The 13,472-nt window shown below is 42.6% G+C and overlaps 1 protein-coding gene across 3 annotated transcripts; it reads left to right on the top strand.

The window, feature by feature from the left end:
• The first annotated feature begins 560 nt into the window (after window positions 1-560).
• Window positions 561-12,525, top strand: Tlr2 (toll like receptor 2). 3 transcript variants are annotated; one of them, XM_077110188.1, is made up of 4 exons: window positions 561-614; window positions 6,001-6,104; window positions 10,147-10,382; window positions 11,733-12,525. In XM_077110188.1, exons 3-4 carry the CDS (start codon window positions 10,162-10,164, stop codon window positions 12,514-12,516), a joined length of 1,005 nt encoding a protein of 334 aa, XP_076966303.1. In that variant the 5' UTR covers window positions 561-614; window positions 6,001-6,104; window positions 10,147-10,161; the 3' UTR covers window positions 12,517-12,525. The 3 variants fall into 3 exon arrangements, with proteins under 3 accessions (XP_076966303.1, XP_076720637.1, XP_076720638.1); XM_076864522.2 differs by having other exon boundaries at window positions 10,147-12,525; XM_076864523.2 differs by having other exon boundaries at window positions 568-614; window positions 5,981-6,104; window positions 10,147-12,525.
• Window positions 12,526-13,472: the final 947 nt, after the last annotated feature.

The following is a 13,472-nucleotide window of genomic DNA, read 5'->3' as shown; positions in this document are numbered from 1 at the left end:
AAAGAATTGAACGGGGTTGGGATTGTGGTGGGGAGAAGCACCTTCAGAGTTTGTATTCAGGTTTCCAAAAATGGAGAAGAGTCAGAAATGGAGTTTAAGGAGTGCATTTCGGGGTGAATTAAGGTTTTGGTTACCCAACCCTTCAATAAAATACTGGTTGGGCACTCAGCTTTCTCTTTGCTGACCGAATCAGCCTCTGTACTCGGGGAAATCCCAGGCGGGGCCCTCTAGCATCTGGGTTCTCTTTTTCCTGCTCTGCAACCCCTACCAAGTCCCCAGCGCCCTCCTCTGATCCCCGCTTGGCACAAGGCAGGGATTGGGGCAGGATCCTCGGCCCGCCTCGGGGCTACAGTCACCGGATAGAGCTTGTGCGAAAGGTGGCCGCGCAGGCGGGGGTGGGGGCTTTGTCTCTGCCACCAGGTGTGCGGACCGAGGTCTGGCACAAGCCACTGCGTGGAGGCGCGCACACATAGAGTGGGCGTTGCTGCCCTTGAGTGGGCGTTCCCGCGTCCGGGAAGGCCGGGCACCGGGCTGCACGGGCCGCCCCTTCACTCACTTCCCAGTCCAGGGCCGAGAGGGCGCAGCGGCTCGACCGCCCTCAGCGGGCACCCCAGGTAGGTCAGGCGGTTCCCGCCGGCGCGCTCCGCCCGCGCATTCTCTCTGCGCTCCTCCCCGGGCCGGCGGGCAGGGGCGGAGGGGACCCCGGGTTCCCACTCGGTGCACTTGTGCCCCCAGCCGGGAGGCTCAGATTGCGGCGGGGAGGCAGCGGATTCTGGACGCCTGTGCTTCCCGCAGCTTGGGTCTCTGTGCAGCCTCGTGCTTGAATAAGGACAGCAGCGACATCAACGAGGGCCGAGCTGCGGGCGGTACCCGGGAGAAGCAGGGGCACCCAGAAAGGGAAGCGGGCGAGGCAGAGATACCCCTAGCCACTGAGGAGTCTGAGGACGCGACTCTGCCCATGACTCGCTGTCCTCCGGGAGTGGTCACGGGTAGCCTCGGAGCCAGCGAGGACGGTGGTCCTGGCTCTGCCAATTATCCAAGTTACGTTTTGCCGTCGCAGCTGACGTGGCTCGGAGGGAAAGTAACCAGGGGCACGTGAATGCTGTCACCTAGCCATTGCGAGTGACCACTGGCGTTCTCCTGGATTTGGGTCCGCAATCGTGGTTACTTTAGATGGGATTTCAGTCACTAGGGCACTGAAGTGGGCAAGGTGCCAAGGTTCGTTCCAGGGGGTGGTCCAGGACCCTCCCTTACTGTTTTAGTCTGCGTTTTCGTCGCTGTGACCAAAAGAACGGACAAGAACAGTGTAGAGGAGGAAAAGTTTATTGGCCGAGCCGGCCCGTGTCCTTGCTGTGCGTCAGAAGTGTGGCAGAACATCACCCGCAGAAGGGTGTGGAGGAGGAAAACAGCTCAGGACATGGCAATCAGGAAGCAGAGACAGTATCTGCTCATCAGGGACAAAACATAAGCCCCCAAGGTACGCCCCCAGTGACCTACCTCCTCCAGCCAGAAGGTATCTGCCTATAGTCAATCCATTCAAGTCAATGCACTGATTAGGTTAAGGATCTCATAACCCAATCATTTTACTTCTAAACTTTCTTGCATTGCCTCACATATGAGCTTTTGGGGGACACTTTATATGTAAACTATAAGACCTCCTAACAGGGAGTCTGGCCTCTGCACTGTGGGATGCTTCATGCCCCCTCTGCATTCTTTGATTCTTAGGGTATCTTGAGTTGGGTCTCTGTTGAAAAACCATCTTAGAGCATTTAAACAGTTGTTCTTTAAATAAGAACACTATGAAGTTCCTCTTACAACTTCTTCAACTTCTGAACATGAAAACAAGTGTTTGAAAGTGTTAGAACTTGCAAACCAGAAAGGTGTTTTGTTGATTTTATTAAGAAAAGAGAAAGTGTTCTGGGTGTTAACAACTCAATCTGCTGCGGATTCCCCCACCCCCCTTTTTCTTCCTTGGTAGGTAGGGTGACCTGGCTTGAAAGAGACCATTTTTTTTTTTTAAAAAAAGGAAGCACAAAGATCTTGAATTAATGGAAAATGACATTCATCAATATTTTAAATTTCTTCCTGTTCCAAGCAAAGAACAGATGAATCTCAAACTTTTTACAACATCCCCATCTTACAGAAGTTGCCAGAAGTTTACAGCATGTTTTGGAAGTTTCTAAGCTATCAGTTAATTTTCTCTTATTATTTCATTTATAAACTAACAGGAAGAAAAAAAATCTAATGATAAAAATCACCTCCAAATTTAAGAGAAGGAAAAAAAGATAGAGACAAGAGAGCATGAAAAAGGTGGGACTAAAAAACATAGTGTAATGACTTACATCCCAACAAACCATTAATTAATTAATTAATTAATTCTATTGAATAAAAGGACTATATGTTGTAATCATCAGACTAATTGTGAGAACAGAATTAAAAACTATAAGCCAACAGTCATGCGTGTTCATAAGAGACATGTTTTAGAAAGATACTAAAAGGTTTAAAGTGAAAGCATGCCACTAATTATCCAAAGAAAAATGTGCAGCTATATTAATTTCAGATAAAATAGACATTAAGCCAAAGAAAGAATATTTCACTGGGATAAAAGTTTCACTGAGAAGAGATACAAATTCTGAGTTGATAAGCACCTACAACATGACATTTAAAAAAAAAATGGAGCCAAAGTGACAGAACTATAAGGAACCAGACAAATCTAGGCATGGTGGGAAGTTATATCTCTACTGATATAAAAAGCAGAGAAAAGGTCAGAAAGGATAAAGAAAATGTGCAAACTGTATGCCAACTAATTGGAAAAGCTATAATAAATGGATAGATTTATGGACACATACATCCTATCTTGACTGACTAACGAAGAAATAGAAAATCCAAATAGACCAATATCGAGTAATAAGATTGAATCAGTAATAAAGCCTCCCATCAAAGAAAGACCTAAGAGCTGATGGCTTTACTGCTGAATTCTACCAGACACTTAAGAAGTAATGCCAATTCTTTCCAAACTACTCCAAAAAATTGAAGAGCATGTAATGCTTCCAAACTCATTCTATCATCACCCTGATACCAAAACCAGACAAGGACCTGACAAAACAAGAAAACCACCATTCCTGATGAATATGGATGCAAAAATTCTCATCAAAATACTAGCAAACTAAATTTAGTACATGAAAAAAGAGTATCCTTTTTAATGATCAAGTGGTTTGGATGAATCCCAGGACTTGAGAATGGCTCAACATATGCAAATCAATAAATGCGATACATTGCGTTAACAGAAAGAATTCAAAAACCATATGGTCATTTCAACAGATGCAGAAAAAGCATCTGATAAAATTCCTTTTATGATAAAAACTCAACAAATTAGGAGTAGAAGGATTGCACCTCAACACAATAATAGTCATTTATGACAAACTCACAGGTAACATCATCCTAAATGGGGAATGATTGAAAGCCTTTCCTCTAATATCTGGAAGAAGATAAGAATGTCCACTTTCATCATTTTTATTCAACATAGTACTAGAAGTCCTAGCTAGAGCAGTCAGTCAAGAGAAAGAAATAAAGATAACCCAAATTACAAAGGAGGTAATAAACCTTTCACTGTTTGCAAACAACATAATCTTATATATAGAAAAATCCTAAAAATTACACTTACAAAACCTGTTAGAAATAATAAATTCAGAAAAGTTGCAGGATATAAAATCAACAGGAAAAATTATTAACATTTGTATTTGCCAATAGTGAACTATCTGAAAAAGAAATCTAGAAAGCAATCCTATAAAAAATAGATATAGTAAGTCCCCATGAAACATAGTGCTGTGTTTTAGATATTAGGTGTCCCCCCAAAAACTCATGTGTTAATTAAAGAATGTTCAGAGGTGAAATGATTAGATTATGAGAACTGTTACCTCATCAGTGGATTCAGCCACTTGATGGACTAGTAATTTGGTAACTGTAGGCAGGTAAGTTATGGCTAGAGGAAGTAGGTTGCTGGGGTGGCCTTTGGGTGTTATATTTTGTCCCTGGCTTCTTGTGTACTCTTCTCTCTTTCTTTCTCTCTCCTTCCTGGCTCATGAATTGAGCAGGTTACCTCTGCCATGCTCTTCTGCCTCACCTTAGGTTCAGAGCAATGGGGTTGCCTACCACCGACTGAACCTCTCAAGCTGTGATCTCAAAATAAATTTTTCCTCCTCTAGGTTCTTAGCAATGAAAAGCTGGCTAATACAGAAATTGGCACTCAGAAATGAGGTCCTTGCTGAGAGTAACTTGACCATGTGGTTCAGAAGCCTTTGGAACTGGTTTGTGGGAGGAGTTGGCAAAATTTTGGAGACACAAGCTAGAGAAGCCTTAGCATGTTGTGAGCAGAGCTTAATGCGGGATTCTGGTGGGAGCCAAAAGATCAGACTGCCCATAGGAATACAGACAGTAAAGACTGTGCACATGAAGTTTCAGAAGCAATGAGGACTCAGTTGGGAATTGGACTAGAAGCTTTTAATGTTATTTTCTGGCAAATAACTTGTCTACATTTCCCCCATGTCTGAGACTTTGTGTGATGCCAAATTTAAAGGTGATGGACTAATTAATGTGGCACAGGAAATTTTTAAGGCAAAACAGCACTCAAGCAGTGACATGGGCATTGCTATCATTTTTCAGCCAGGTTTACTGTGATAATTTGAAGCAAAAAACAAGAGAATAAAAAAAATTTAAGACCTGCAATTTGGCCAGAAAAAGACATGTAAAACAGGCCAAGGAAGGTGTGGTTGATGAAGAGATTACCACCACTAAAGAGAAGTACTTTGCCTAGAGACAATAGGGTAGAGGTATTGAGGGATCAGGAGTCAGCAAGACCATACCATGGCAGATTCAAGGGTGTAAAAGTGAAAACTTGTTTAAAAAGAAAACATGGAGGCACACTGATGTGTAGGAAATTGTTTCTCAAGGAAATTGTTTTGCATGGGTCAGCTGCTCAGACACTAAGAGGCCACTGCAACCATGGTGCAAGGGGGCCTGGTTACTGCTCAAGCTGGAGGCCGACCTTGGCATCATCCACATGGTGCTGGTTCTGTAGGAATGCAGGATGCTAGTGTTAAGGGGTCATGGAGGCTTTTTACCAAGATTTCAAACAAAGACCTGGCATGCTAGGCAAAGTGTGGCAGGGTTGGAATCCCTCTAGGCAGCCCCTGAGAAGATGATGTAAGAAGATGTGAAAGGTCAAGCTGAACCTGGAATGGAGACCCCTGCAATTAAAAGATGCCAATAATGTGGACCCTCTGCCAATAGGTTGGCCTAGCAGAGCCAGGCCAAGACATGCTATGTGGGATGCAGCCAGCATTTAGGAGCAGGGCTTCCCAAGCCCTTTAGAACACACATCTTGCCACCACATACCCCAGATGCCAGACCTGGAGCTATAGGACTTATTTGCCCAGATGGGTTTTGATTTTTTTGGTCCCATCCCTTCTTTCTGTGCTTCTTCCATTGTGGAGTGGAAATGATTACTTTGTGCCACTATGTGCTGGGTATGTGTAACTTGCTTTTGATCTTTACAGAGGTTCATAGTTTGCCTGTGAGTCTAAGATGAGATTTTGGACTTGGACTTTTGAACAATGCTGGAACTATTAAGACTATGGGGACTCTTAGAGGTAGAATAAATGCATTTTGCATTGTGACATTTTGGGGCCAAGAGTGGAATGTTATCGCTTGGATATGAGGTATCTCCCCCCCAAAACTCATGTGTTCATGCAGGAATACTTGGAGGTGAAATTATGAGATTATGAGAGTTGTTACCTCATTAGTGGATTAATCTATCGGATAGATAAATAATTTGAATGGGCCAAGTAGGTGATAACTATAGGCTGATGAGATGTGGCTAGAGAAAGTAGGTCACTGAGATCATACCTTTGGGGATTATATTTTGTCTCTGACTCCTTGCACTTTTCTCTCCTCTCCTTCCTGGATGCCATGAACTGAACAGCTTTCCTGTGCCTTTTGCAGTGATGTTCTGCTTCACCTTAAGCTCACAGCAATGGAGTCTGCTGACTATGGACTAAGCCACTGAAACTGTGAGCCCCAAATATCCTCTGCCTCACACACACTAGGTAAGTGCTTCACCACTGAGCTACAACTCCAGCCCCCAACTAATTTTTGACAAAAGCACCAAAAATAATCACTCAGGCAAAAACTCTCTCTTCGATGAACAGTACTAGGAAAATGGATATCTAGATGGAAGAATGAAAGTTAACCCCTCCCCCTACATAGAAAAATAAACTCAAAATGTTTTGAAGACTTAAATATAAAACAAAAAAATAGAGAACTATTAGAAGACATTAGAGAAGTATTCCTGGATATTGATATGAGCAAGAATTTTTTTTTGTTAAAAATTAAGACAGGGCTGGGGATGTGGCTCAAGGGGTAGTACGCTGGCCTGGCATGTGCGGGGCATTGGGTTCGATCCTCAGCACCACATAAAAATAAAATAAAAATGTTGTGTCCACTGAAAACTTAAATTTTTTTTTTTTGAAAAAGAACTAAGACAGTAAAAGCAAAGCAAGGATTACATCAAACTGAAAGCTAAAAACTTGATCTCCTAGAAAAAAAAAGAGTACAATAATGATGACTAGGGGCTAGGAAAGGTTAGGGGGAGTGGGCACAGAGGGCAGCTGGATAATAGGAGCCCAAGGCCAGTTAGTAGGGGAATAGGTTCTATTGCTCTACAGTACAGTAAGGTGACTACAGTTTACAGCTTATTATTTTTATTTTTTATTTTTTGGTACTGGGGATTGAACCTAGGGGTGCTTTACCACTGAGCCACATCCCCATTCCCTTTTTATGCTTTTTATTTTTATTTATTTATTTTGGGGTGGTACCAGGAATTGAACTCAGGGACACTCAATCACTGAGCCACATCCCCAGCCCCACTTTGTATTTTGTTTAGAGAGACAGTCTCACTGAGTTGCGTAGCACCTTGCTTTTGCTGAGGCTGGCTTTGAACTCATGATCCTCCTGCCTCAGTCTCCTAAGCCACTGGGATTACAAATGTGCACCACCGCGACCGGCTATGGTTTTTATTTTGACGCAGGGTCTCACAAAGTTGCTTAGGGCCTCACTAAATTGCTAAAACTGACCTTGAACTCATGATTCTTCTGCCTCAGCCTCCTGAGTCACTGGGATTATAAGCATGCACCACCATGCCTGACTCTTATTATGTAGTTTATAAAAAACTAGAAAAAAGGAGTTTGTAGACTCCAAACACAAAGAAATAACTAATGTTTAAGGAGATGGAGATGCTAATTACCCTCATTTGATCATTATATGTTGCACACATGTGTCAAATGATCAGCTATAACCCACAAATATGTAAATGACTGTTACAATGAAAAATAAATAAAAAACCAAGATTCTGTACAAAGAAGGAAACAACAGAGTGAAGAGACAGTCCACAGAATGGGAGAAAATATTTGCGAACTGTGCATATGACAAGGGGTTAATATCCAGAATACATAAGGATTTAAAGCAACAACAAAAACAAATTATTAAAATATGGGCAAAAGGCATGAATTGAATTCTCTAAAGATAACATACAAATGACCAACAGATATATGAAAAATTGCTGAACATCATTAATTATCAGGGTAATGAAACTCAAACCCACAGTGAGAGATCACTTCACCCCAGTTAGAATAGCAGTTATCAAAAAGACAACAAAAAGCCAGGCACCCAATCCCAGAGACTCAGGAGTCTGAGGCAGGAGGATCACAAGTTCAAGGCCAGCCTTGGCAACTTAGTGAGACTCTGTATTGAAATAAAATAAAGAGGGCTGGGGGTATGGCTTAGTGGTGGTGAGCCTCTGGGTTCAATCCCCAGAATTGCAATAAAGGAAAATAAATGATGGAGTAGATAAATATATAAAGAAAATGGTGTATACACACACACACACACACACACACACACACACACATATACATACATACTATTTGGCCATAAAAAGGAAGAACGTGGATGACATAAGAGAAATAAGCCAGGCACAGAAAGGCAGATACTATATATTGTAATTGTGGAATCTAAAAAAGATGATCTCATAGAAATACCCAGTGAAATAGGGGTTTGCAGAGACTGAGGAGGGTGGGCAGCTGGGAAGGGTGGGTTAGGGTTAGGTCAATGAGGATAAAATCACAATAAGACAGGGGAATACACTCTGCTGCTCATAGGGGGACTATAGTTAACAATGTTATACTGTATATTTCAAAATAACTAGAAGAGAGGATTTTGAATAGTTTCATCACAAAGGATGATCAATGTTGGAGGCAGTTAATATACCAAATATCCTGATTTGATTGTTAGTATACATGTGTGGAATATGTTTGGTCATCAGTGTACACTGTTCCCCATGAGTACATATGATTATCATGTGTCAGTAGAGAAGATATGAACAGCATGATTAATGTAGTTGATTCAATGAACCAGTATAAATATTGTTCCAACAGCTGCCGAAATCACAGAACATACACAAATCCTGGACTACAGAACAAAGTGCAACACATTTTAAAGGATTTAAATCATTCTGAGTATGTTTTTTTTCCTTGCCATAATGCAACTAAAGTAGAGAGCAACAACAAAGAACTGCCCCTCCCCCCAAAAAAGAATAAAAGCCCATATGTTGGGAAATTAGTACCCACATTTCTATATAAACCATGGGATATAAAAGAATCAGAATAGAAATTAGAAAATGTTTTAAAATGAATTTTGAATAAACTACATAAAGAAACATGTCAAATGCAGCAAAACTATTGCTTCAATGATAATTTCTAACCTTAAGTGCATGTACTGAAATTGAATAATGGCCGACAGTTAATGACCAAACAAGAAATTAGAGAAAAAACAGTTCAATAAATCCAGAGAAAGTAGAAGGGAGGAAGAAGTAACAGAACAGTGGAAAATAATGAAATAGAAAGTAGACAATCTGTGAAGTCAGAACTGAAAATGTTAATAAAAAATGGAAGACAATCAAGAAAAAAAAGCAGGCACAAATAAAACTTGTGAAAGAATAAGACAGAGGACTTCATTTCATTAAATAAAATAAGCTGGAGGCCATTAGTGGAGACTGTCTCTGTACTTTGTGTTCCTGCATAACAAACTGCAAATTAACTTAGTACATATACAGACCCAAATCTAACTCAGTAGTTCATTTTTTATTTTTATTTTTGTGGTACCAGGAATTGAACCCAGGGGTGCTTTACCACTGAGCCAAATCCCCAGTCCTTTTCTATATTTTATTTAGTGACAGGGTCTTGCTGAGTTGCTTAGGTCCTCACTATGTCACTGAGGCTGGCTTTAAACTCCCTATCCTCCTGCCTCAGCCTCCCAAGACACTGGGATTACATGTGAACTCCACTATCCCCAGCTAGAAGTCATTTTTGGTAACAAATAGCTATTTTAGCCACTCTCAAACAGCCAGCCTTCAGCCAGTCACAGGTAGCTGAATGATTAGACAGGCCCATAGAAGTAGTTTGGTTCTATGAGTTCTTTATGTGCTAGGGGGGTATTAAGGAAGGGGAGAAGCATGCTTAAAGATAAGAGGGTTTCCAATTCAGGAAGAGGTGATGGAAAGTGGCTATAGTGAAGCCTAGCTCATTTCTTTCTTTTTTTAAAAATGTGTGTGTGTGTGTGTGTGTGTGTGTGTGTGTGTACACACACAGTAGATGGACACAATGCCTTTATTTTATTTATTTATTTTTACATGGTGCTGAGGATTGAACACAGTGCCTCACATGTGCCAAGCAAGTGCTCCACCACTGAGCCACAACCCCAACCCCCTAGCTCTCCTTAAACTGCTTGCTTGATCATGCCCCCGTTCCTTTATTTGCTTATAACCCATTTTTATTGAGGCCTGTTCCACATTCCCACATGGTGGTACTTTAAGTCTGAGCAGTGGCCAAATACCAGTTTGTGCTGCTGTATGTATCAGGGAATTCATTTCTCACCCTCATTCATATGTTCCATTTGCCTTCCTGTTATTTCCTCTGTGTGTGTATGTGAGAGAGAGAGAGGTGGGGGGCACTGTGAGATGCTTGATAAAGCATTTCTCAAGAATCAGTTATGTTGTCAGACACAATCACTCATTGGAACCGCTTTTATTTGTAGGTGGAATCCTGGACAATGCCACGGGCTTTGTGGACAGTGTGGGCCTTGGGGGTCATGATCCTCCTCTCCAAGGAAGGGTCTCCAGATCCGGCTCCTCTGTCTTGCAACCCCACTGGCATCTGTGACGGCCGCTCCAGATCTTTCAGCTCCATTCCCTCAGGGCTCACAGCAGCCCTGAGAGGGCTTGACCTGTCCAACAATGAGATCACCTATATCGGCCAAGCTGATCTGCAGAGGTGTGTCAACCTCCGGGCTCTGATGCTGAAGTCCAATGGGATCAGCACAATTCAGGAAGATGCCTTTTCTTCCCTAAGCCATCTGGAACATTTGGATTTATCTGATAATCAGTTATCTAATCTATCGTCTTCCTGGTTTAGGCCCCTTTCCTCCTTGAAAATTTTAAACTTACTGGGAAATCCTTACAAAATACTTGGGGAAACATCTCTTTTTTCTTTCCTCCCAAATTTGCGAATCCTGAGGGTAGGAAATAGTTACACCTTCACTGGGATTCAGAGAATAGATTTTGTTGGACTCACCTTTCTGGAAGAACTTGAGATCATTGCATCTAGTCTCCAGAGTTACGAGTCCCAAAGTTTGAAGTCAATTCAGAACATCAGTCATCTGATCCTTCATATGAAGCAACCTATGTTACTGGTGGAGATTTTTGTAGATCTTTTAAGTTCAGTGGAATCTTTTGAACTGAGAGATACAGACTTGGACATGTTCCACTTTTCAGGACTATCCGTCAGTGAAACGAATCCAGTGATTAAAAAGTTCACATTTAGAAATGTAGACATGACTGATCAAAGTTTTAATGACCTTGTGAAACTGTTGAGTTATGCTTCTGAGTTGTTGGAGGTGGAGTTTGATGACTGTACTCTTAATGGAGTTGGTGATTTTCATATATCTGAGCTCGAGAAAATTAAAATTCCAGGTAAAGTGGAAACACTCACTGTACGGAAGTTGCATATCCCAAAGTTCTACTTATTTTATGATCTGAGCACTGTGTATTCAATCACTGAAGGAATTAAAAAAATCACAGTGGAGAACAGTAAGGTTTTTCTGGTTCCTTGTGAATTTTCAAAACATTTAAAATCATTAGAACACTTTGATCTCAGTGAAAATCTGATGGTTGAGGAATACTTGAAAAATTCAGCCTGTGAGGATGGCTGGCCCTCCCTGCAGACCTTAATTTTAAGGCAAAATCACTTGACATCATTAGAAAAAACTGGAGAGATTTTGCTGACTCTGAAAAACTTGACCAACCTTGATGTCAGTAAGAACAGTTTTCATTCTATGCCTGAAGCTTGTCAGTGGCCACAAAAGATGAAATATTTGAACTTGTCCAGTACACGGATATACCGTGTAACCAATTGCATTCCCAGGACCCTGGAAATTTTAGATGTCAGCAATAATAATCTCGATTCATTTTCTATAATTTTACCTCAACTCAAAGAACTTTATATATCTAGAAATAAGCTGAAGATTCTTCCAGATGCTTCTTCCTTACCCATGTTACTAGTCATGAATATCAGCAGGAATGCCATAAATACTTTCTCTAAGGAGCAACTTGATTCGTTTCACAGACTGAAGACTCTGGAGGCTGGTGGCAACAACTTCATCTGCTCCTGTGAATTCCTGTCCTTCACTCAGCAGCAGCCGGCTCTGGCCCAGGTGCTGGTGGACTGGCCAGACAGCTACCTGTGTGACTCTCCCTCCCACGTGCGCGGCCAGCGGGTGCTCGACGCCCGGCTCTCCGCCTCCGAGTGCCACCGGGTGGCGCTGGTGTCTGGCGTGTGCTGTGCCCTCTTCCTGTTGATCCTGCTCACGGGGGGCCTGTGCCACCGCTTCCACGGTGTGTGGTACCTGAAGATGATGTGGGCCTGGCTCCAGGCCAAAAGGAAGCCCCGGAAGGCGCCGTGCAGGGACATCTGCTACGACGCGTTCGTCTCCTACAGCGAGCGGGACTCCCACTGGGTGGAGAACCTCCTGGTGCAGCAGCTGGAGAACTGGGAGCCGCCCTTCAGGCTGTGTCTGCACAAGCGGGACTTCGTCCCTGGCAAGTGGATCATCGACAACATCATCGACTGCATCGAGAAGAGCCACAAAACCGTGTTCGTGCTTTCGGAGAACTTTGTGAGGAGCGAGTGGTGCAAGTATGAGCTGGACTTCTCCCATTTCCGCCTCTTTGATGAGAACGACGACGCGGCCATTCTTGTCCTGCTGGAGCCCATTGAGAAGAAGGCCATCCCCCAGCGCTTCTGTAAGCTGCGGAAGATCATGAACACCAAGACCTACCTCGAGTGGCCCCGGGAGGAAGCTCAGCAGGAAGGCTTTTGGATAAACTTAAGAACTGCAATAAAATCTTAGGTGCCTGGATCACAGTCTGGCTGAGTGGTGGTCTTCAGTTGGTGTCACTTAGTTCATTCTGACATAATTGCATTCACGGGAATGTTCTTTTATTTGAGGACTTGTCCACTAAAACTACTTAAACTGCAAATTTTATCTACAGTGCTGTTGTATAAAAACAGTTACCAGATTAGAAAACATAAGTTTTTAAAAATTCTATAATATCATCATGACCCAGTTCCATTACTGGGTATCTGAATGATCCATGGCAATTGGCTCAGTAGCAAATAGCACAGATGCACTAAAGGTGTCAAATGGTTGTCTCGGGTGGACTGGTTTGTGGTGAAGCCACTCAGGGGTGGCCACGGGGAGCATTCTCCGTGCCACCCCCTCTCCTCTCTCTGTATAGTTGATCTCAAGAGCAGCAAGAAGTGTTTGAGGACATTAGACTAGACTTGATGCTCTTCCTACCAAAGGGCTGTGTGTCCCCGTTCAATTTTTCAGCATACAAAATATCCTGAGGGTGCAGTTTCATTGTGAATGGGGTCTACATTCTTGGGTATTTAACAGATTTCTCCAGCCATATTTACTTGAAACAGTATGTCTAATGCAGGAGTCAATAAATTATGTCTTACCGTGAAAGCAAAACTATTGAGACTAATGCTTAGTTTTGAGGAAGCTGTAGGAAGTCTCCCACATGGGACCCTGAGCTTCCTCAGCCTTTGACCACCTGCAAATTTTCCTCCCTCACATGCCACATGCTGCTTTTTTGTTCTTTGAAAGGTTTTTTTTTTTTTTTTTTTTGGTATCCTCACATGGACGGAAAACTGGGGTGGTTAACAACTGAGCCACATCCAAGTCTTCTTTATATTTTATTTAGAGATAGGGTCTTGATGAGTTTCTTAGGGTCTCCCTGCTGAGGCTGGCTTTGAACTTGTTATCCTTCTGCCTCAGCCCCCAAGCTACTGGGATTACAA

The sequence above is a fragment of the Callospermophilus lateralis genome, chromosome 8 (genome assembly GCF_048772815.1).
Source record: "Callospermophilus lateralis isolate mCalLat2 chromosome 8, mCalLat2.hap1, whole genome shotgun sequence".
In the NCBI taxonomy this organism is placed as follows: Eukaryota; Metazoa; Chordata; class Mammalia; order Rodentia; family Sciuridae; genus Callospermophilus; species Callospermophilus lateralis.
Note: the sequence above shows the minus strand (reverse complement) of the source record. Positions and strands in the feature narration are given on the sequence as shown.